Here is a 25,506-nt window from a genome sequence, read left to right as displayed (position 1 = left end):
CAGTCCGAATACCCCCTCTGGGAGGGGGAGCAGATATTGCCTGGGAAAAGGCATGAGGGAACCTTCTGTACTGTCGGGAATGTTCTGTTTCTTGATGTGGGTGGTGGCTACAGGGGTTTAGATATATCTAAAAATTACTGAACTGTATACTTATGTGTATGCATTTTAATGTATGTAAATTACACCTCAATTTTAAACATGCTGTTAAAGACCTCCCCCAACCCCCACCAAAAAAAGAAGCAGTCATGGTTCCAAGATGGCCAAATAGGAACAGCTCCAGTCTGCAGCTCCCAGCATGATCGAAGCAGAAGATAGCGATTTCTGCATTTCCAACTGAGGTCCTGGTTCATCTCACTGGGACTGGTTGGACAGTGGGTGCAGCCCACGGAAGGCGAGCCGAAGCAGGGCAGGCCATCACCTCACCCAGGAAGCACAAGGGGTCAGGGGATTTCCCTTTCCTAGCCAAGGGGAACCGTGACAGCCTGCACCTGGAAAACTGGGACACTCCTGCCCAAATACTGCGCTTTTCCAATGGTCTTAGCAAATGGCACACCAGGAGATTATATCCCATTCCTGACTTGGCGGGTCCCACACCCACGGAGCCTTGCTCAATGCTAGTGCAGTGGTCCGAGATCAACCTGTGAGGCAGCAGCCTGGCAGCGGGGAGAGGCATCCACCATTGCTGAGTCTTGAGTAGGTAAACAAAGCTGCCAGGGAAGCTTGAACTGGGCGGAGCCCACTGCATCCCTGTAAGGCCTGCTACCTCTGTAGACCCCACTTCTGGGGGCAGGGCATAGCTGAACAAAAGGCAGCAGAAACTTCTGCAGACTTAAATGTCCCTGTCTGATAGCTCTGAAAAGAGCAGTGGTTCTCCCAGCACGGTGTTTGAGCTCTGAGAACGGACAGACTGCCTCCTCAAGTGGGTCCCTGAACCCTGTGTAGCCTAATGGGGAGACACCTCCCAGTAGGGGCCAACTGACACCTCATACAGGCCGGTGCCCCCCTGGGACAAAGCTTTCACAGGAAGGATCAGGCAGCAGTATTTGCTGTTCTGCAATATTTGCTGTTCTGCAGCCTCTGCTGGTGATACCCAGGCAAACGGGGTCTGGAGTGGACCTCCAGCAAACTCCAACAGACCTGCAGCTGAGGGACCTGACTCTTAGAAGGAAAACTAACAAACAACAAGGAACAGCATCAACATCAACAAAAGGGACATCCACACCAAAACCCCACCTGTAGGTCACCAGCAGCAAAGACCAAAGGTAGATAAAACCACAAAGATGGGGAGAAACCAGAGCAGAAAATCTGAAAACTCTAAAAACCAGAGTTCCTCTTCTCCTCCAAAGGATCGCAGCTCCTCACCAGCAACGGAACAAAGCTGGATGGAGAATGACTTTGATGAGCTGACAGAAGTAGGTCTCAGAAGGTTGGTAATAACAAATTCTCCGAGCTAAAGGAGGATGTTCAAACCCATCGCAAGGAAGCTAAAAACCTTGAAAAAAGATTAGACGAATGGCTAACTAGAATAAATAATGTAGAGAAGATTTAAATGACCTGATGGAGCTGAAAACCATGGCACGAGAACTTTGTGATGCATACACAAGCTTCAATAGCTGATTCGATCAAGTAGAAGAAAGGGTATCAGTGATTGAAGATCAAATTAATGAAATAAAGCAAGAGGAGAAGTTTAGAGAAAAAAGACCAAAAAGAAACAAACAAAGCCTGCAAGAAATATGGGAATATGTGAAAAGACCAAACCTACTTTGACTGGTTTACCTGAAAGTGATGGGGAGAATGGAACCAAGCTGGAAAACACTCTTCAGGATATTATCCAGGAGAACTTCCCCAACCTAGCAAGGCAGTCCAACATTCAAATTCAGTTAATACAGAGAACACCACAAAGATACTTCTTGAGAAGAGCAACCCCGAGACACATAACTGTCAGATTCACCAAGGTTGAAATGAAGGAAAAAATGTTAAGGGCAGCCAGAGAGAAAGGTCGGGTTACCCACAAAGGGAAGCCCATCAGACTAACAGCAGATCTCTCGGCAGGAACTCTACAAGCCAGAAGAGAGTGGGGGCCAATATTCAACATTCTTAAGAAAAGAATTCTCAACCCAGAATTTTATATCCAGAAAAATTAAGCTTCAAAAGTGAAGGATAAATAAAATCCTTTACAGACAAGCAAATGCTGAGAGATTTTGTCACCACCAGGCCTGCCTTACAAGAGCTCCTGAAGGAAGTGCTAAATATGGAAAGGAAAAACCGGTACCAGCCACTGCAAAAACATGCCAAATTGTAAAGACCATTAATGCTAGGAAGAAACTGCATCAACTAATGGGCAAAATAACCAGCTAACATCATAATGACAGGATCAAATTTATACATAATAACATTAACCTTAAATGTAAATGGGCTAAATGCCCCAATTAAAAGACATAGACTGGCAAATTGGATAAAGAGTCAAGGCCCATCAGTGTGCTGTATTCAGAAGACCCATCTCAAGTGCAGAGACACACACAGGCTCAAAATAAAGGGATTGAGGAAGATCTACCAAGCAAATGGAAAACAAAAAAAAGCAGGGATTGTAATCCTAGTCTCTGATAAAACAGACTTTAAACCAACAAAGATCAAAAGAGACAAAGGGATCAATTCAACAAGAAGAACTAACTATCCTAAATATATATGCACCCAATACAGGAGCACCCAGATTCATAAAGCAAGTCCTTAGAGAACTACAAAGAGACTTAGACTCCCACACAATAATAATGGGAGACTTTAACACCCCACTGTCAGTATTAGACAGATCAACGAGACAGAAGGTTAACAAGGCTATCCAGGACTTGAACTCAACTCTGCACCAAGTGGACCTAATAGACATCTACAGAACTCTCCACCCCAAATCAACAGAATATACAGTCTTCTCAGAACCACACCACACTTATTCCAAAACTGACCACATAGTTGGAAGTAAAACACTCCTCAGCAAATGTAAAATAACAGAAATCACAACAAACTGTCTCTCAGACCACAGTGCAATCAAACTAGAACTCAGGATTAAGAAGCTCACTCAAAACTGCACAACTACATGGAAACTGAACAATCTGCTCCTGAATGACTATGGGGTAAATAACGAAATGACAGCAGAAATAAAGACGTTCTTTGAAACCAATGAGAACAAAGACACAACGTACTAGAATCTCTGGGACACATTTAAAGCAGTGTGTAGAGGGAAATTTATTGCACTAAATGCCCACAAGAGAAAGCAGGAAAGATCTAAAATCGACACCCTAACACCACAATTAAAAGAACTAGAGAAGCAAGAGCAAACAAATTCAAAAGCTACCAGAAGACAAGAAATAACTAAGATCATAGCAGAACTGAAGGAGATAGAGACACAAAAAAACCCTTCAAAAAATCAAAGAATCCAGGAGCTGGTTTTTTGAAAAGATCAACAAAATAGATGGACCACTAGCAAGAGTAATAACGAAGAATAGAGAGAAGAATCAAATAGATGCAATAAAAAATGATAAAGGGGATATCACCACCGATCCCACAGAAATACAAACCACCATCAAAGAATACTATAAATACCTCTACGCAAATAAACTAGAAGGTCTAGAAGAAATGGACAAATTCCTGGACACATACACCCTCCCAACACTAAACCAGGAAGAAGTTGAATCTCTGAATAAACCAATAACAGGTGCTGAAGTTGAGGCAAGAATTAATAGCCTACCAAATAAAAAAGTCCAGGACCAGATGGATTCACGGCCAAATTCTACCAGAGGTACAAAGAGGAGCTGGTAGCATTCCTTCTGAAACTATTCCAATCAATAGAAAAAAAGGGAATCCTCCCTAACTCATTTTATGAGGCCAGCATCATCCTGATACCAAAGCCTAGAAGAGACACAACAACAATAAAAGAGAATTTTAGACCAATATCCCTGATGAATATCAATACGAAAATCCTCAATAAAATACTGGCAAACTGAATCCAGCAGCACATGAAAAATCTTACCAACCATGATCAAGTGGGCTTCATTCCTGGGATGCAAGGATGGTTCAATATATGCAAATCAATAAACATAATCCATCACATAAACAGAACCAATGACAAAAAACACGTGATTATCTCAATAGATGCAGAAAAGGCCTTTGACAAAATTTAACAGCCCTTCATGCTAAAAACTCTCAATAAACTAGGTACTGACGGAACAAATCTCAAAATAATAAGACCTATTTATGACAAACCCACAGCCAATATCATACTGAATGGACAAAAACTGGAAGCATTCCCTTTGGAAACTGGCACAAGACAGGGATGCCCTCACTCACCACTCCTATTCAACATAGTGTTGGAGGTTCTGGCCAGGGCAATCAGGCAAGAGAAAAAAATAAAGGGTATTCAATTAGGAAAAGAAGAAGTCAAATTGTCCCTGTTTGCAGATGACACGATTGTATATTTAGAAAAGCCCATCGTCTCAGCCCAAAATTTCCTTAAGCTGATGAGCAACTTCAGTAAAGTCTCAGGATACAAAATCAATGTGCAAAAATCACAAGCATTCTTATACACCAATAACAGACAAATAGAGAGCCAAATCATGAGTGAATTCCCATTCACAATTGCTACAGAGAGAATAAAATACCTAGGAATCCAACTTATAAGGGATGTGAAGGAACTCTTCAAGAAGAACTACAAACCACTGTTCAACAAAATAAAAGAGGACACAAACAAATGGAAGAACATTCCATGCTCACGGATAGGAAAAACCAATATTGTGAAAATGGCCATCCTGCCCAAGGTAATTTGTAGATTCAATGCCATCCCCATCAAGCTACCAATGACTTTCTTCACAGAATTAGAAAAAACTACTTTAAAGTTCATATGGAACCACAAAAGAGCATGCATTGCCAAGACAATCCTAAGCAAAAAGAACAAAACTGGAGGCATTACGCTTCCTGACTTCAAACTATACTACAAGGCTATAGTAACCAAAACAGCATGGTACCGGTACCAAACAGAGACAGACCAATGGAACAGAACAGAGGCCTCAGAAATAACACCACACATCTACAACCATCTGATCTCTGACAAACCTGACAAAAACAAGCAATGGGGAAAGGATTCTCTATTTAATAAATGGTGCTGGGAAAACTGGCTACCATATGTAGAAAGCTAAAACTGGATCCCTTCCTTACACCTTATACAAAAATTAATTCAAGATGGATTAAAGACTTAAATGTTAGACCTAAAACCATAAAAATCCCAGAAGAAAACCTATGCAATATCATTCAGGACATAGGCATGGGCAAGGACTTCATGAGCAAAACACCAAAAGCAATGGCAACAAAAGCCAAAATAGACAAATGGCATCTAATTAAGCTAAAGAGCTTCTGCACAGCAAAAGAAACTACCATCAGAGTGAACAGGCAAACCTACAGAATGGGAGAAAATTTTGCAATCTACCCATCTGACAAAGGGCTAATATCCAGAATCTACAAAGAACTTAAACAAATGTACAAGAAAAAAACACCACCATCCAAAAGTGGGCAAAGGATAGGAACAGATACTTCTCAAAAGAAGGCATGTATGCAGCCAACAGACACATGAAAAAATGCTCATCATCACTCGCCATCAGAGAAATGCAAATCAAAACCACAATGAGATGCCATCTCACACCAGTTAGAATGGCAATCATTAAAAAGTCAGGAAACAACAGATGCTGGAGAGGATGTGGAGAAATACAAACACTTTTATACTGTTAGTGGGAGTGTAAATTAGTTCAACCATTGTGGAAGACAGTGTGGCGATTCCTCAAGGATCTAGAATTAGAAATACCATTTGACCCAGCAATCCCATTACTGGGTATATACCCAAAGGATTATAAATCATGCTACTATAAAGACACATGAACACATATATTTATTGTGGCACTATTCACAATAGCAAAAACTTGGAACCAACCCAAATGTCCATCAATGATAGACTGGATTAAGAAAATGTGGCACATATACACCATGGAATACTATGCAGTCATAACAAAGGATGAGTTCATGTCCTTTGCAGGGACATGGATGAAGCTGGAAACCATCATTCTGAGCAAGCTATCACAAGGACGGAAAACCAAACACTGCATGTTCTCACTCATAGGTGGAAATTGAACAATGAGAACACTTGGACACAGGGCGAGGAACATCACACATGGTGGCCTGTCATGGGGTGGGGGGCAGGGGGAAGGATAGCATTAAGAGAAATATCTAATGTAAATGAGGAGTTAATGGGTGCAGCAAACCAACATGGCACATATATACCTATGTAACAAACCTGCACGTTGTACACATGTACCCTAGAACTTAAAGTATAATAATAATAATGATAAAAGTAGTCGTTATTTGTGCTAATAGATGCTGACGGGTCCAGAAAGAAGACTGAAAAATGACTACTGGATTTAGCCATGTGTAGGTCATGACTGTCCTGTATATTACCTGTTGGTAACACAGCAAGTCTGAGTACAATCGACTCTCTAGCCACTCTCTGGCCCAGGGAACCTTTTCTCCTTTTCTTTAGTTGTATACAGACATGTTCTCTTTGTTTCAGTCTTAGGCCATGGCAGCCCCTGAGTGATTTTCTCATCTCTAGGAAGGGACCTCCCTGATCGTTTTAATCTGAGATTTTCCTCTGAGGCCCTGGATATCTTGCCCTGGTTCCAATTTTTCATTTTCATACAAATACCCAACGATCTTCTTAAAATGCGTATCCTGATCCCGCAAGGCTGGGGCCTGAGATTCGGCATTTCTAACACACTCCCAGGTGATGTCGCACTGCTGGTTCATGGACCGCATTTGAGTAGCAAGGCTATAAATGACATGATTACACTTCCAAATAACACAAAAAGACTACGAAAACACAACAGGGAATGCCTCAAGAATAAACAGAATTGTGCTGTGGCTGTCACATTAACAGAAATACCATGTTTAGACTTGGGACAATAATAACTAAGCTGGGCTGGTTGAATAGCAGTTCAGACCTGGGTTCTATTTTAAAAAGGAAGATGCCAAACTAGAGACAGCACAGGGAGTGATAAACAGAACAGTGAAGAAGGGCCTGGAAATGATATACACCAAATGGTCTGAAGGACAGAGGTTCTGAAACTTGGTCTTTATTGCATGGATTGACCTAGTTTGGAGCTGTGGCACCTCTGTTGAAGGACAGAAATCCAAATACATTGACAACATCGTTGAAATGGCTTCATTTTTGTGAAAATAAGAAATACACGTCAGTGAAGATAGATAAGGTGGACAGATAAAGATCATCTTACAATTGATCAGGGTCTGACACATACTGAAGGGAGTGGACTCACTGGGCAGTCCTTCCCCAGTTCCGCTACGAATCTCGGGGATACATACTCACAAACTACCTCTCTCAGGTCTCTGCCCTGCTGACTCTGCCGGTGCTTCCCAATGGCCACTCTTCCCTTCCTCCCAATAAACACAGCTCTGATTCTGTCTAGAGTGGCAATGTGTCCTGCTGAGAAAATTCATTTGCCACCCCGCCTTGTGGCATGGTGCTGGCCAATGAGATGTATGTGGAAAATGTCAAGTGGAGCTTTAGGAAAGCTCTTTAAAAGGGGGCAGACCTTTTGCCCTTTGTCCTTCTCCTCCTTCTTGCTTGGAATGCAGCTGTAGTGTTGGAAGCGGAAACCGAAAAGCAGCATCAGGGAAAGCCCAGCCTTGGAGTATGGAGATGAAACCCCCTATGAAGACAGGCTGAGAGGAAAGACAGAAGGAATGGGGTTCCTGTGGGCACCACACAGGTGCATACTAGCCCTGAAATGCCCATTTCTCAATTTATTATTACCAAAGAAAAATAAAAGTTTCACGAGGATCAGCTGCTAAAAAAGGTGGCTTTTCTGTTACATGCAGCCTGACATATTCCTAACATACTTGCTTGGGAGAGCAGCACAGCCTCACTAGTTATGCTCAGGTACCTGAGTTAGGACAATGCCAGAGGCCACCACACATCACAGGCAGAGCATGGGGGCAATGGAAGCCCAGACTGTCTGTAAGCCTGGACTCAAAAGGATGAAATGACAGCCCTGGCAAGCTGGATGGTGATGGACTATAGCCGTACATTCACATTCTCTGTTAAATTCCACAGGCATCTGTACATGTCAATTCCCCAATTCAGATGCTGGTAGAAACATCACATGTGCAACTGACACAGAATATCATACAAACACCTCAAGAGTTCAAAGACTTTTGTCAATATGCTTGTAATATATCCTTCAGAACAAGAAGGAAACCAGTTGAAGGTAAACCGACCATAGCAAACAATTTCAATGCCCCACCCGATGTTCCCTGGACTCCCTTTATATGCACACTGTGGCTTCAGTCTTCACTTGCCTCCAAGAGCCAGAACCGTGGGTCTTCTTCTGCCCTTAAGCTACTGGAGCCCCACTGTCTACACTTCACCCCTAGGTGGAAAGTACCTGGGACCACTTTCCACCACTTATTCCTCCCTAAGTGGCCCTTCACCAATGACTGGTGTTTATGGGAGAACAAAACCCAGCTTCCTAAGCTGGAGATGGGACAGTACCTTGGTGTAACTCACACTTCTGATCCCTCTTGCAGGATCAGGCTGAGGCCATGCTCTGAGGGACTCTGCCTGAGTTTCTGTCCTGCCCTGTCCTGCGTCTCTCCACTCCCTACCTGTCTTCCCCCTGGAAACACAACCTTTATGAACCACTTGCATGTGAGCCCTTCTCTCAGGATCTGCTTAGGGAAACCCGGACTAGGTCACCGAAGTTCTCAAGTTTTAAAATTTTATTTTATTTGCCTTAGCTTAGTAGTCTTTCATGGCTTTCTTTTCAAGAGATGCTGTGCTGCTTTAGGAAGAAGATTTAAAATCCAAGACTCCCCCCTTTCCCCTTAAAAGAGGAAATTATTAAATTGCTGTTTTGCAGTTAGTTAGAAAAAAAAAAATCCAGAGGTTTAACACATGTTTTCTAAATTCCCCCCACAGATTCACTCAAGTCTTGCGGCTCTGGGAAACGTCCTTCTTAATTGATCCTTGTCGTAGCTACAGCTCTGTTGACATTTCTAAAGCAAAACATAGCCTTCCTTCCAAACTCAGTGAATACACAAATGAAGCTTTTCATATATGTGAAAGCTGAGCCCCGCCGTGGAACACTGAAGCCGCCTTGTGATTTGAAATGGACATCTGCGTTTCTCCACCACTTCCTTGCTGCTGACTGTCTCAGGAAGCACCCAGCCTTTCTCCCAGGCAGTTTCACTCAAGGCTAGGCTCTCCCTGATGCAAGGGCCACAGGTAATCCAGGTGAGAAAATACAAACAGGCTGGGGGTGCCTGCTCCCCACCACCTTCTCTTGTCCTCTCAAGGAGGAAGGGAAAGGCCTGCAGAAGCAACTGAGAAGCACTGGAAGGTCTCTGAGGAATGCCAAGTTTTCTTCTGATAAGCGGATGGGGAAGACCAACAAAGCGAGGTAAAGAGCTTGCTGTTGTGTTGGAGCCTCAAGTGGGCTTCGAGCCAGGTGAGGCTTTTCTACCTGGTGTTAATGCAGGAAGTTCAAGGTAAAGTCACCAGGGGGCCTGGGGCACTGGATTAAAGACAGGAAGGGGGCGGAAAAGACTTACTATTTTCTAAGTATTGGCATCCACCCTCAGGGCTCTCTTACCAGGGCAAGCAGTGAGTTCATTCATCATCTTAATGGCCGGGCCAAGATGACTATAAACATCTAAGGGTTGCATTTTACTTGAGGCTACTATTAACTTGACAAGAGACAGCAGAGAAAGCAGAACACAATGAAAATCAGTCCCTGCCCTGAATGAAAGCCGCAGAGTGAAGGAAGGCTGTTTGTAATCTGTCCCAGCACAGAGGGATGAGGCTCACTTCTGCCTAAGAACCATTCTGTTGCTTAATGCTTGGTTTCCTGGCTCTGCTAACACAATTTGCTTTGTTTGCCTGCACAGATGCAGTTTCTGCATGGAACCTTCTGTCTAAAAACAGGCCAAAGCACTCCCTCAAATAAAGGTATACAAACACATAAGTGTTTAAGTCCTTCCTGCTCTATCCAGATTAGTAAGTGGATCTGTTTTATCACCTGGCGCCATCTTGAGCTGTTTGCCTTGAAAGTGAAGAGAGAACCATTCCAGAAAGAAAGGGACCGCCCTTTCTGTGGTAAAGGTAGACACAAACTGAAGAATCACTTGATAAGAAAAACAAACTTACAAGCCCTTGATGCCTCTTGTCATAAAGAATAAGCCACTGAAAGCCTTGAAAGTTGACTTGGTGCTTTACTGCTCCAAAGCCCAACTTGGAAGACCAGTTTAACTTGGAACTCAAATTATACTCCTTAGAAACAGCAAAAATGAGCTTCCCTTAGAACATCATCACCCCTCCCACAATACGCTGTCATGGAGGAAATAAGGACCTAGGGCCTATCCATCTATCTCAGTCTCTCAAGGACATGAGAAGACGATGCAACGTTTTATTAGCCAAATTCAGTGATTTATGGCCAACCGATGCCAGGCACGAAGCACATTCCTCATGAACTTACAGTACTCTGTGCACTAGAGCATGATCAGGAGTAGAGGATCTGGGTTCTCCCAGCTGAGTTCACAAACATCCCCCTTCCTCACTTTTCTTTCTTCCAGCAGTCCCAACACTGAGTCTCTGACCTTCCTGGCCTGTCAGTGCTATTTCTTTGTTCTTTCTCTAAGATGTCTCCAGCCTCTGTTCTTCCTTCTCTGTTCTCTCAGTCCAGACTTCTCTCAAATCCCATTAATGGCTCATCATTGCCTACCTGATAAAAAGTCTGAATCCCATACCACATTCCTCCAGCCCTTTGGGCCAGATGCCTCCCTGCCCAGTCTGAAAGACTCAGGATCTAGTCCCCTGCCTTTGTTTTTGGAGGGCATTATTCTTCTCATTATCTAAACTTCGCTATTATGTATGACATGCATCACATATTTGAACAATTATATATCTTGCATTTTAAAAAGCCAATATCCCTAAGCCAAAAACTCCAATACTTAAGCAAATGGTAAGTAAATGGAAAAAAGTCAACAAGCATTATTTTTTAAAAATCAGGAGTCACAAAAGCCAACACAGACATTTATTGAACTGACCTCTATTTATTGCTTCACATTAAATTTCATGTAATTTTATTTTCTTAAGTACAAGCAACTCATTAAATTAAAAAATGTTCAGTTTAACACTGTCTCTATTTTTACAGTATGTAGACAGACAGACGGACACACACACACTCTCTCTCTCAGTCCTTCATTAAGACAATGACTGATAATTTTTGTCTTAAAAGGAAGAGTTATCACCCCCTGATATACATTCTATGTTCTATATTCTTGCCTTATTTTCCTCTTCCCCCTCAGCATTATTTAATCTTGGTCTGAAGTAGGTGATCAGTATATCCCTTCTGAGTAAATGAATGAGCTATAAAGTATAAGCTCATGTGTGGCAGAGTTGGGGCTACCATGGCAGGTACCCGTCATGTACAAGTGAGACTGTACATGATGGTGTAGGACTCATTTAATCCTTGGCACAATCCCACTTTAAAGAGAAAGAAACTGAGGCACAGAGAGAAGACCCCTGACCCAAGGCCACACTGGCCATCAGAAACAGAGTTGGAATCTCAACTCTGTATCTGCTGGTCACCAAAGCTACACTTTCCCTCTATTTCACACTAATTGCCTGTCATTTTACTTCTAGCAGCTTCTAAAATTCGAACTCCAGCTTAGTTGCTTCTTGCAATCACCGTGAAGTACAAATATTCCAGCCAGCAAATAGTTTTCAAAGCATCACGAGTTCTAAAAACTCCATGGACACTACGTTCTGGTTGACCCTCTCCACTCCTCTCCTTGAAGCCGGACACTTGAAGCCCCAAACTCTCATCTCTTTGACTAGTTTATCTGTTGCCAAGGGGAGAACATGAAACACAGTAAGACTGCAGACAGACTAAGTTCCACCAGAAACGCAGATCCGGACTAGAACATACGGAAAACAGCCAGGCTGGAGGTCACAGGCTGGTGGCCTACAGGCTGGATGCAGTCACTGGACATGTTTTGTTTGGTTCATATGATGTTCAGAAAACATTTTAATTAGCTGCCAAAGTCATAAGATCTCTGGGTTATATTAGAAAATAGAGTGTGCTAGGCCTCACTCCCACCTGGCAACCACTGAATGCTGCTGGGAGCCTGATGCCCTGTGGGTGAGGCTGGAACCCTCCATCTTCCCACTGTCTTCACTGCTTCCTCCTGCCCCACCCTGGTCCTCTTCATCCACATACCACACCTGCCTCACCCCACTCCTGCACACTGTGAGGTGTATGATACTAGATCTTGTATGAGAACCTCAGCGAGGCTCTATCAGACCAACCTACAACTTCTAAGAGCCTAGAAAGTGAGGTGCTAAGGTTAGAGATACTTCTAATCCTATGGGCCTCTCTGGCAGAGGCTGGTGAGCCCTGATCACATGACTTGCACACTCAGGATGCTCCAGCCCACTTCCAGCTGCCAGGGGCTATATTACGGCATCTCTGCACCCAAGAGCATTTTTCCAAAACCATGTAGGTCTCTCCTGCCATGCCTATGGGAGGGCAGGAGTACTGGAGAATATAAATAGCCCCGGGAGACCTCATTTCTTGACTCTTGGGGAAAGGAGTATAAATCCCCCAGCTCCCTTACTCTTCCTAGAGTTGCCCTGCAGGAATAAGCTCCATTGCCCACTGCAGTAGTTGGTTTAACAGCTCACTTTTCATTCACTGCCTCCTGCCTGTATCACTTCACCTCCCTACCATTGTTTCACCTCCCTACTATATCACTTCAACCCCCGACCATTGTTTCTTGCATCTCCCAAATAAAGAAATTTCCCTGAATTCCTTGGCATCTGGGAGACCCCAACCAAGACAGCGTATCACATTGTGTAGAAGAGTCAGGCCAGGGTGCCTGCCCCACTTGTTCTCCCTTCTCTCCTAGCATGGCCTCCTCTGTCACTCTGTGGCAAGCTGCTGCGTCCTCTTTGTACCCAAAAGTCAGCTGGGAGCCCTCATGCACCTGGCTTGAAGCTTATCCTTTCATGTCCATGTCTGTTTCCATGCATGCCATACAGTCAATATCATGAAGATGTACACATAACCCCAGCCCCTTCTTTGAGTTTTTCTCCCTGCCTACCCCTGGTCACATGAGGCATTCATGAGTGCAGAAATCCAGAATGGGCTAAAAACAAAACAGATTGAGGTGGGAGGGGAGATTTCTTAGAACCAATGAGTGGTGAAATCCTGACAGGCCTGTAAGAGCAGGCAAAAATGTCCTGACATCTCCCTGCCACCAGAAATGTTACTGGCCCTTTGTTCAACATGGGCAGCCTCTTTCCATCCTACTGGGTTCTCTCCTCCCCCTCCTCCTTTACTCTGTTCTGCCCTCTCATCCCTGCTCCAACCTAGGTCCCTCCTTCACCAGCCAAATAAACTGACCCATTCCACTCACCCTAGCTCTGCAATGTAGGAATCAGCTGACACCAGATCCTTTGGAGGCTCATCCATGTACCTTAAGCACTCATCCAAGGATTCTGTCCAACAGGGCACTAGCTACTGTGGTAATGACTTGCTTTACCTTGTCATGTCTATGCTTCAAACAACTTTTCAGTACCTCTGTAAAGCAGCTGGCACCTTGTGCTTTAATTGCTTACTGACATGCCTTTGGCCCCATTAGGCTGTGAGCTCCCTGGGAGCAGGGACTAGATCTTTGTGTCTCCTTGTGGCTGGAACAGTCCCTGGCATTTAGCAGGTATTCAATAACTGCTGTCCAAACAAATCCATGGCTGTTCGACAAAGGCAAGAACAGCCAAATCCCTTTGTGCCAAACGGCTCCACAGCAAGAAATTAAAACAAGGCTTTACCTTGACTCCAGGGCCACAGAGCTATATATCTCCAGGGACATCACTCACATTATATTCTGTGGAGGTATCGTTTATACGGAACCCAGTGTGAATGGTGACCCTGGTGTGATGCAGTGGTGATCTATTCTTCCTTATGCTCCTTTTTAACCATGCACCCCTCCCCTGCCCCGGGGCTCCCTCTCACTGCTCCCACAGGGCACCCCAGGAATCTCACTCTGTAGTGAGGCTTTGCTGGTTCCTTACCCAGCAGGCAACACGGTGCACTGGGCCTGCCCTGAGGAAACCCAGTTGCCGATCATTATACCCTGAGTTCTGGCTGGACAGCACAAGCCAGCCAGCAGAGTAGCCACCAACAAATTAAGCCCTCTTTTATAATGTGTTTTCAAGTTAGCTTTATTTAGGAGAGAAAAAAGCCAGCAGATGGTCATCCACGTGTATCCTATGTTTTTATAAGCAGCGTTCCCTCAAAGGAAAAAATAATCCAGAATAAACCTATGAAAGTAGCCCTGCCTTAGAAGAAGACAGAAAAATCCATTGCAGGGGATATTTTGTATTCAGTCTTAGAAGCTAATATATAACTAATTGACTGTGTGATGACAGAGAAGACAGGTAACCTTGGAGGCCTGGGCCTTAAGTCTCTGTAACTTTGGGCAAAACGAATTACCATCCATCTACCTACCCACCCACCCATCCACCCAGCCAGGCATCCACTCACACACCCGTCCACCCAGCCAGCCATCCACTCACCCATCCACTCATCCACCCAGCCATCCATCCACTCACACACCCATCCACCCAGCCAGTCATCCACTCACCTGTTCATCCACCCACATACCCACTCATCCACCCAACCAGCCATCCCCAGTCACCTATCCACATAACTATCCACCCACTCACCCACCCAGTCACCCAGCCAGTCATCTACCTACCTACCTACTTATCTATCCACTCAGCCATCCACCCAGTCATCCATCCATCCATCCATCTATCTATTCTGTGGACAGATCCTGTGCAGCCAGGTGGGGAGCCTGCACACGGGGTCCCTGAGCTCAGATTTAAGGACAGAGTAGTTCGTTAAACAAAAATGGGGTGGGGGTGATTCCTGGGTAAAGGCAGCTTTGGTATTAAGTGGCGACTGATTCAAGTGAGTATGTGGGGGCATGGTGAGCCAGGAGTCTGAGGAGAAAGGAAGGCAGGCAGGACCAGGCTCAGGCTGAGGAGTCTGAACTCCTTCCTGAAGAAAGTGAAGCAGAGCAGTCACAAAGTCAGCTTTCTTCTCAAATTGTTATTGGTATAACTGAGATTATAGGATTATTTTTTATTTTTATTATTCTTTTAAATTATGCATTTACCATGGCAATACTTTTTTTTTTTTACATTTGCTTACTATCATAAATATTTATAAAAATTGTTTTGCGGCCGGGCGCGGTGGCTCAAGCCTGTAATCCCAGCACTTTGGGAGGCCGAGACGGGTGGATCACGAGGTCAGAAGATCGAGACCATCCTGGCTAACACGGTGAAACCCCGTCTCTGCTAAAAAATACAAAAAACTAGCCGGGCGAGGTGGCGGGCGCCTGTAGTCCCAGCTACTCGGGAGGCTGAGGCAGGAGAATGGCGTGAACCTGGGAGGCGGGGCTTGCAGTGAGCTGAGATCCGGCCACTGCACTCCAGCCTGGGCGACAGAGCAAGACTCCGTCTCCAAAAAAAAAAAAAAAAAAAAAAAAAAAAAAAAAAAAAAAAATTGTTTTGCTTCATTCTATGCTTATTTGACTGTGGCACACTTTTTATTCAACTACTTTTGTATTCTTGAGTAGTTTATCTGTAAATAACTACTTTTCAGGAAGCTCTCATGGTTACTATAGCAGATGCGGCCAGCACCTCGCTCATATTCCCCAGAACCAGCCAGAGTCCTGGTCATCTGAAGCTACGCCCCTCCAGGTCAAAGGCTTCCCGCATCTTTCTGCCGGAGTTGAGTTGCTTCCCGGCCCCAGGGAGTGTGGGCCTACTTAGAGAAGGCTGGAAGTGCCGGAGAGTTCACACACAGTGAGCGGTTCTCCATGATTAATGACAGGAGCAGGGGGATCAGTCCTCCAGCAGCTTCCTCATCCTGGAGGGGAATGGATCTGAGGTTTGTTACACACAGTCTCTCGGAGGGTCTGAGGAAGACAAGCCCAAGGTGCCCACAGCAGTAACCCGCTTATAAATGCACACCTTCCTGTCTTTCCTCTTTCCTGTCCAAACTCACCACTGAGATCCCCCACCCCCAAATAAACTATCTGTACCTATATCATTGTATCAGGGTATGCTTTTGGGGAAATCCAAACTAGAAGAGGTAATAACCTAGGAATTCTCATATATCTGAGTATATCTTTAGTTTGACTTCACAATGGAGGGCAAGTTGGCTATGTGTTGAATTTAAAATTCACAATGGAATATACTGTTCTAACTTTGGACATTAATGTTACAGAAAAGTCTGTAGAAACTGGTTTGTTTTCTGCTGTTAATAGTATCATTTTCATATCCTTAAAATTAAAAATTTCATGAAGCTATTTGTAGGCATTAAAATGTTTTAAATATTTTAGCCAGGTGTCTGCTGCACCCATTTTAGGAAATGGAGATCCTCCTTTGCTGTCTCCTTAGACTTCTGTTGGCTTCTGTTCCAATTATTCTGGAACCATTTTCTCTTTGCTGTTTTCCAGTTTCCACCTTCCACAATATAGTCCTCACTGTCATCCTTTTTTATTGCTTCGTTCTTTTTCTTCGAATTCTCAGAGCTTCTCAAAAACACTTCCACATCATTAAATCAATTTTCTGTTCTGCCGATTCTGCTCTTTCCTGAGTATAACATATTTTAATTCTGCCACTGATTTCCTGGTTTCATTGTAACATTTCTTTATCCCATCCATAACATGTATTTTTGCTTGCCTCCCAGTTCATTCCATTTTCTTACAGTCTATTGTTCTACTATCTGATCTTTCACTGTGTTCATTTTTTTTGACTTTCATCAAGAACAAAAGTAGATGCTCTGTAAAATTTACTTTTGTTTTCTATTAATAATCTTTTTAAAACTTATGCTTTCCCTCTGTATCTCAGTCATGCTTTTCTTAGTTTACCCATTAGAATCTTTTCACAGGCCCATGTTGGTCCCGTTAGGCCTGTGGGTTGTTAAGCAGGTTTGGTAGGCTCTCCTGGTGTCCCTAACTAGCCACCAGGTACTGTCAGAATCCTGCTTGGGGCTGGGTGATGCCATTTACATCGCCTGTCTATTAACCCTGCAGCATGGCTGGAGTCCTGGAAGGGCGGTTTCTGTTTCTTTTCCCTTCCTTTTCCTGCCACCCTGAGGGTCATCTTGCCCATCTGCTTTTCTGGCTGGCCCTGCCTCCACAGCAGCTACAAGACATCTCCGTGCTCCATCACCATTCTGGAGCTAACACTCAACATATCCCGAAGAGCCCGACACCCTGTCAAGTTTCTGTCGAACTGAAACCTAGGGTTCCTTGTGACAAAGGTTTCAAAGGTTGCTGGAATTCAACGGCAAAGAGATCAAAATGATGTGCTCCCATATTTCCCATGGCCAGCTACAGTGGCCAATGGCTTGTACCTGTGGCCTTCTCAGGCACGTTGTCTTTGACCTCCTAGAGCCTTCTTGTCCAGTATGCTTGGGAGGCTACTCACCACCCCTGCATCCCCCCAGTGGCCAGTGACGATACAGGGGTAGAAAATGATGCTATCCCCAGCAGCTTCAAGGTGGGACAATTCTGCAGAGTGATTTATGCTCCAGGGCTTCCCCACTTCTTCCCAGCTCATAAATCAGACCAAGGCTAGTTTTGACCCGACAGCACACCCTTCCCAGCCCTTCCCCTGCCCGCCCCTGATCCCTCGCCCCTCTTCTCCTGAGAGTGCTCCTCCAATAAATCACACACATTGGGCCTCATGCAGTGAAGAAGGGATGGGACAAGAGTGCAAAAAGTCCCTGGTGTATAGTAGGTGGTCAAAATTGTGACTTCACATTCTCTGAAAAGTTACAGAGCTAAGGATATGACCATTTACTGGTACTAATCTCTGTAAAAGACATTCATCACAATTTTACTTAACATAAAAACTGGGAATAATCCAAATACAGAATAAGAGGAATTTTTCAGGTAAATCCATAGTATAACCATATGGTAGAATATTATGCAATCTCCAAGTTAAAAAGAAAAACATGGTAAAGGGTGAGCAAAGCAAGATACAGAGGGCTACTGAGTTTATAAAATAGTAAGACTAAGTCCTATATACTGACAGAGTGGGGTCAGCTCTGAACTTTCTAGCAGCCAATAAAGAGAATGAAGCCTAGTCAGTCACAAGGTAAAAACAAGCCAAAATGCTCAGGCAAAGCACAGCTATTTCTAAGTCTGAGGCTGGAAAGAAATTTCTTGCATGGGTCCTGAGTGAGAGAAATCTGTGTAATGTAATGACCCAGTCGCCAACTACATCTTTTCAATTACCATAGAGACGAGTTCCACAGGTCAAATCCCCAAGGAAGCCCCTCTCCCCCACCTACCATCCCACCCTGCACAGGGAGATGGCATCACAGCACATGTGATTCTGTAAAAGATACTCTGTGTGTGGCCAGCGATACTTGAACCTTACAGACACTTGGTTCTCTCCTGACTGGGCTTAATCCAGGGGTAATTTTTAGGGTATAGAAAGTGGAGGGAAAGCGCACCCCTCCTGCAGTCCTTGATTGCTTTTGTGGCCTCCCTCAACCCTTGAGCTCCTGAAAGCTACAAAGCAGCAGGGAATCTGAGATGACTTCTTGGGAAGTTTTGGAGTGCCTCCGCTCTGTTGGTAGCTCTGAGCATTTCAGCTGTCCCCTAAGCTGGGCAGGCTTGGCACAATCCTGTCAACACTATTGAGCCCACAGAATATATGTCTGAACAAATGCCATTGACCTGCTCAATGTATGCCCAGTGCTCATCAGTGGGCAGAGTGAAGGTTTTCCACAGAAAGTGACTGTGGTTCCATTTTAACATAAAGAACAAGGCACCCCTGTTCAAGGCTGTAAATATTAAAAAGCTGCAAGCAGTCCCAGCTGAACAGCTATCAACCGTTAGAGCAACGCTGGGTAGAACGGTGTCGACTTTTGTCTACTTGTTCCCCCTTGTTGTCTACGGGGAAGCCTCTTCTACTTCCTCTGAGAGGTAGTACACTCGGGGTGATTACGGGTAGGGGAGAATACCAGCACTGTACCTTTGAGTCACACTATATAAACTTCACTTCAAATTAATTCACTCTAAAAAAACTCACTCAATTTGTGGAAATAATTTAACTACCTCAATTCATTCAAATATGTTAGGAAGGCCGGGGCAGTGGGTCACACCTGTAATCCCAGCACTTCAGGAGGCTGAGGCAGGCGGATCACTTAAGGTCAGGATTTCGAGAACAGCCTGGACAACATGGCAAAACCCTGTCTCTACCAAAAAATACAAAAATTAGCCAGGCGCACACCTGTAGTCCCAGCTAATTGGGAGGCTGAGGTGGGAGGATCACTTGAACTCAGGAGGTGGAGGTTGCAGTGAGCCGAGATTGTGGCACTGCACTCCAGCCTGGGTGACAAAGCGAGACTTGTCTCCAAAAAAAAAATAAATAAATAAGTAATCCAAAACACAGGCCAAAGCAGTGACCCTCTAGTAGAAACATCAAGTACATCATATATAATACCTAGCACAACAAGCGGTGATCTGCCCTTACTTTCACAACTACTGACCTAAAACTGGAATTCTCTAGAACATGTGTTTGCTGGAGACAGCAACTGTACCATCTCCAAGAAGGGGCCAGATGTAAAACCATAGGGAGAGGATTCCACAAGAGAGAAGGGATGGGAGACTATGTAACTACAGACACTTCTCTGGCACTCTATGGGTATTTACAGCTATACCAACATATTTCTAAGGGTATTTATGGCTATACCAACATATTTTCTAAGTCCAGGATGAAAAAAGTTCTAATCATTCTAAATGATAGTCCACAGAAAGCAATAGTGTTTGTAGAATCATTGCCTATTCCAGGCTATAATGAAAGCCGGCAAGTGTACCAGATGGAACAACCGCTCTCTACAGGGATGCCCTCCTTACCTTCTGCCACATGTTGATGAAGAAGAGCTCCCGGGAAACATTGAAGGACACGTTGGCGTCATAGGCATCATCTCCGAGGTTGGAGATAGAGATGTTTAGGGAGATGTTCTTCACAGCCCCCAAAGCGAGATACAGGGTTTTCTCATCCATACTGTAATGAAAAATAGACAGCAATGAATGCCCTGAGGCCTACACTAATATAACATGAGACACAGGGGGTAGTTGAAGGTGGCGGGCAGAAACTGAGATTGGAACTACAAGTTCCAGGAGCCCCATTAACCAGCCATGGGTCATCGGGCAATCAGTTAGCTCTGGGGCCTCAGCTTCTCATGTAAAGCACAGGGTTCTACCTTGCCTAACTCACTAGACTGTTTAGAGGCTCACAGGAAATCCTGTATATCAAACTTAAAAAACTATAAGGCATTTAATAACCTAAGCGTGGGATTCATTTGTACATGAATTCATTCGGTTATTTTTGAGTGCCTACCACGTGCCAGCCACTACTCTGTGCTAGGGAAGAAGCAGCAAAGAAAACAGAGTCCTTGTCGCTTCAGGGAGAGAGAAAACACACACAAAAAGAAGCAAATATGTGTGTCAGATTGTGATAAGAGCTGTGGAGAAAACTTACAAAGGGTAAGGAGGATAGAATGTGCCAGACTTGCAAGGGAGATGGGGTGCAATTTACAATAAGGTGATCGGGGAAGCCTCACTGATGAGGTGACCTTTCAGTACAAACCCAAAGAAAAAAGGGGAGCAAGAAACACAGGTACGTGGGGACTAGCAAAGGAGAAGTCCCTGAGGTGGGCATGTGCCTGGCACGTGCAGGTAACAGCAAGGAGGTCAGTGCAGCTGGAGAGGAGTGATAAAGAGAGCAGGAAGGAATGAGCTCACAGGGGCCAAGGGAGTTGAGGCAGCAGATCCCACAGGGCCTTGTGGGCCAGCATGGGGACCTTGGTTTGACCCTTGGAAGCCCCTTCAGGACTCTGAGCAGAGCAGCAGTGTGACTGGATGTTCATGTTTAAAGGAAGCTCGCACTGGCTGTGATGTGAACGGTCTGTGGAGTGGCCAGGAAAGGAACAGGGGGCCTGGGTAGGAGGCTCTTGTGACAATCCAGGTGTGAGAAGATGAATGTGGAGGCCAGGGTGGTGGCAGCCAAGGGGGTAAGATGGGGTCATATTCTGGACACATTTCAAAGGTCATGCCAACAGATTTTCCTCATGGACTGGATGAAGTGTGTTAGGAAAAGAGGAGTCAAGGACTGCTCCAAGGATTTTGGATTCAATAACTAGCAGAGAAAAGTTGTCATTTATTGAGATGGGAAAGACTGGGTCGAGAAGGTTCAGCAGAGAAAACCCAAATGCCTATTGGATTTTAAAGGAGATATTAAGGCAGGTGGATGCATGAGTCCGGAGTTGAAGGAGGATTCTGGGCTAGAGATACATTTGGGACAGACTAGATACGATCACTAGGAAATGAGTATAGATAGAGATGAGGACTCACATTTACAAGTTGAAGATGAGGAGGTTATCAGCGAACAAGACTGGAAAAGCATGGCTAGGGCAGGAAGAGGAAAATTGAGAGAGAAGGCATCCACATGGTCACAGAGGACAAGCTCAAGAAAGGAAGGATCAATTTTGTCCAATGTGGCAGACAGGTCACAACAATGGGAATAATTAGAACTGGTCATTGGAATCAGCCTTCTGGAGGTCACTGGTGACCTTGATAAGAACTGCTGAAGTGGTGTGATGGGAGGAAAGCCTGACTTGAGAGAGTTTCAGAGATGTAGGAGGAGAACAAATGGACGCAATGAGGACAGACAACTATTTGGAGGAGTTTTTCTCTAAAGGGGAACAGAGAAGTTGGATGGTAGCTGGTCGGGGAAGTGGGCTCCAGGGAGCTTTTTGGCTCTTTTTTGTTAAGATGGGAATTACCATAGTATATGTGCATGCTAATGGGAATGATACATTAGAGAAGGAACAATTAATGAAAACATGACAGGAGATAATTGTTGGAGTTTGATGAACGACTGGAAGGGCTGTTCTTGCCTGGCTAGAGGTGAGCTGAAGATGCATTAATAGATGGGTGGTAGGAACATGCAAGAATCCCTCTGTGATTGCTTCTCTTTTGCAGTGAAATAGAAGTAGGGTCAAAGACTGGGAGTTGGAGGAGAAAGAGGTGAATGTTTGAGGTGTGAGGACATGGAGGGAAATGGGGGCCCAGGAGAGGGGTGAGTGAACGGGGTGAGGATGAGAACATTGATATGGCTGAGGCTGAAGGTGACAAGGATGAAGATGCATGAGAGACTGATGGTTATTATGTGATGTGACCTTTGAACAAAATAAATCCATGTGAGTGGCCAGTTTGAATTGGACAACCAGTTAATGGAAGATGTAATTAAGGATACAAGGGTTTGTATAATGAACGGTTGTTATTTTTGGCCACTCAGCATCCTGACATCCTATCGTTTTGGGAGAATCTCAAGATAAGTGGGAGGGGCACATTAGCAGAAAGGGGACAGATCCTCTCTTTCCTCTCTTCTTGATGACTAGGGTGTGGGTACTTGCCTAAGTGAAATCATGTGATTTAAAGGTGATCAAGTGGCAGTGATGTGGTAACAGATGCTCCCACCCAGGGCTACAAATTTTGGGGGTTGCACAGAGACACCAGGGATCACCTGAAGTAGCTACAGAGCAGTAGAGAGCCCAGAGGTGGAACCCTGGGCTGAGTCTTGCCTCTTCTGTTTCGTGTCTGTGTTGGTTCCCCAGCCTTCTTGCCTATGCTCTGAACCACCCCACATCCTTTTAATAAATTCCTTTTCTGCTTGAATTAACCAGCATATGTTTTTGTTGTTTGCAACCATTAATACAGCTAATATACCATGCAAAAGAAGAGAACCATTCAAAATCTCCATAGGCGAAAATACTTTGAAATACTAATTTCTGGGGGGTAGAATCTTCATTACCCATCCGTGAAGAGAGGACCTCACTCTCCTGCATGTCTGGCACATCAACAAGAATAACATGTGCAATGAGAAATATGATGGCCTTGCTTTGGAAGCACGGGCTCTGAGGATCCAAACAAGATGTGAAAAATTAACTTAAGAGTTGCAAATTCTTGAACGGCCTCCAATAAATTAAGACCCTGATCTCAAGCTATTGTGGCAATTATTTATTATTGTTGGCAATTTTAATCTTAAACAGTGGATAGGTTATTTCTGTCCTTCTGTTTGTTTTTGGAAGATTAAAAGAATAAACCTCAGGCTTGAGTTATGAGAGAGCGCTAACCTAGCTTTATCTCAAGAAGGAAGTGGACAGGCATTCACAAGTATCCCTGACATCAGACAGTGTCCAAGGTTTCCATGGAATGTTTGGCAGGGAGACAGTATAGACGAGCCCAGGACCATAGAGGAGGGGCTGCCTTTTCATTCCAGTTTAGTTGTTCATGTGATCAGCCTCCTTTCCTTGTATATAAAGGGCAAGGGATCAGGCCAGGGACATCTAAACTTCTGCCAGTCCCCAAACCTTGAGCCTCTGTCACTTAATCACACAGCAAAGTCATTCCCGGGATTTCAATGTCAAGTGATTCAAACATGGCTCTGTGATTAAGGGAAGCAGCCAGGCAACTTCCAGGGCAGAATGTGAGCTCAGATTTTTTTAGAGGAGCCTCAAAGCTAGGGTTTCATTCTTTCTCCAAAGCTAAAAAAAATCTTTGACTAAAACAGCACATCTCTGCTTCCAAAGTTATTTTTAGAAATGAAATGAAAATGTGATATGCCAGCATGATATTGGGTGTTGTCAAATATGTCATCCTTCTGAAACCTCACAACACTGTGAAAGGGTCTCGATGTTAGGCCCATATTTGAGAGATGAGGAAATTGAGATGCAGAGAGAGAAGATGCTGTGCTGGTATGAGAACTCATCATCTCCCATCCCTTCAAAACTCGTTCCTCTCCACCAAAACCCACATTTCTCCAGCCCCCTGACTATCATGTCCCCAGGGGGTCCTTCCTGATCTCCCTGCCTGGGTGAAATAAATCCTCCCATTATGAGCCCTCCCCATCCCCATGTGCTCCATCAACCCTTCATGGCACTTATTGAAGTTGTGATTACGCATTTGTTTGTGGGGCTATTTTGGTTAAGGACTGTCTATCCCTCATTAGAATCTAAACACCGGGGGCAGGACCCTTCTCTGACTTTGCTTATCATTGAACTCCTAGTGACAGAGTTGTGCCTGGCACAAAATTTCTCAGGGAATAAAGTTCCCTGAATATCAGAGAGATTCTTCTTCAATAAATAACTAAGCACCGTGGAATGTTCAGCATACAAACCCTGTGCCTGATTGTTTCCACCTTTCAGCAGGACTGTCAGAGAGGCTGGTCTCTCCTAGCAGGTGTTCAGTGAACACTTGAATGAATGAATATCCATGACATCCCCACAACAGATCATTAGCTCCCCCTTCACATTTTACAGATGAAGAAGTTGAGCCCCAGAAAGGGGAACCCACCCAACTGAGGTCACCCAGCCATGTAGGGTCTGAGCTGCAACTAGCAGCACACCTCCTTTGGCATGAAGGTTGTCCCAGCTATGGCTCTAATATCATCTCCATCTCAGTCAGGAAGGGCTTTGGCAAGAAAGTTTACTAACACCTGAAAGGAACAGGACTCCACAAAGACCAACCTCTCTTACAGTCCTGCTGAAATAGTAAAACGATCAAGCATAGAGTTTTTGTGCTAAACACTGCAGGGGTGCTTATTTATTGAGGAACAGTGTTTCTAATCTTCAAGAAATTTTATTCCCTGAGAAATTTCCCCATTAATTTTAATTTGCTTGTGCAGTCTTTTAAGTGGGTTATATTACTTTGTACACGGACCGCTTTGCTGTGCTTTTATATGAAAATCCTTATTAGTAGTCAACATAAGATACAAAGTGTACTGTTTCTATAAAGCTTATCTTACAGCATGTATATAGCCTGCTGGAAATATATTGCTCATTTGTTTTTAAAAATCCTACCCAAGTACATCTCATAGCAGTCGGATTTTTTTTGACTGTGTTATTGGGTTTGCACTTAAGTTTAGCACCAATTCATTCACTATACTCAATGGCTGATGTTACTGATGACATCCTGGCAGCTGTGTCAAGCCAGAAAATCTCTGTAGAACTTGTTCTCTACCCTCATTCATCACTGTACATTAGGATTACCATTCAAAGTTCCTTGTTAGGTAAATGCAATACATTTCCATATCAACCACATGTGCTGAATCACTAAGGCCACTGAAGCAAAATTTTCCCCTTCTATCCAGATAATTTTTTGGATGATGCTTAATAATTTTCTATTGGATCATTTAGATTTTCCTTAAGTCTCAGACATAAAAACCATGACCTTTTCTTTTGCTGCCATCATAAATCTAGCCTGAGTAAAGGCTAGCACAAGTGTTAATCAAATGCATCCAACTAT

At 44.2% G+C, this 25,506-nt stretch overlaps 1 protein-coding gene across 3 annotated transcripts in view; it reads right to left on the bottom strand.

Annotated features, from left to right (window-relative positions):
* ITGA9 (integrin subunit alpha 9) overlaps positions 1-25,506 on the bottom strand; it is a 385,385-nt gene that overhangs the window by 129,063 nt on the left and 230,816 nt on the right. For all 3 annotated transcript variants that reach the window (XM_005546647.5, XM_074031685.1, XM_045386478.3), the window contains one exon: positions 20,053-20,203. In XM_005546647.5, coding sequence (XP_005546704.2) covers positions 20,053-20,203 — 151 coding nt within the window. The remainder of the gene's footprint in view (positions 1-20,052; positions 20,204-25,506) is intronic.

This window comes from Macaca fascicularis, chromosome 2, assembly GCF_037993035.2.
Source record: "Macaca fascicularis isolate 582-1 chromosome 2, T2T-MFA8v1.1".
In the NCBI taxonomy this organism is placed as follows: Eukaryota; Metazoa; Chordata; class Mammalia; order Primates; family Cercopithecidae; genus Macaca; species Macaca fascicularis.
Note: the sequence above shows the minus strand (reverse complement) of the source record. Positions and strands in the feature narration are given on the sequence as shown.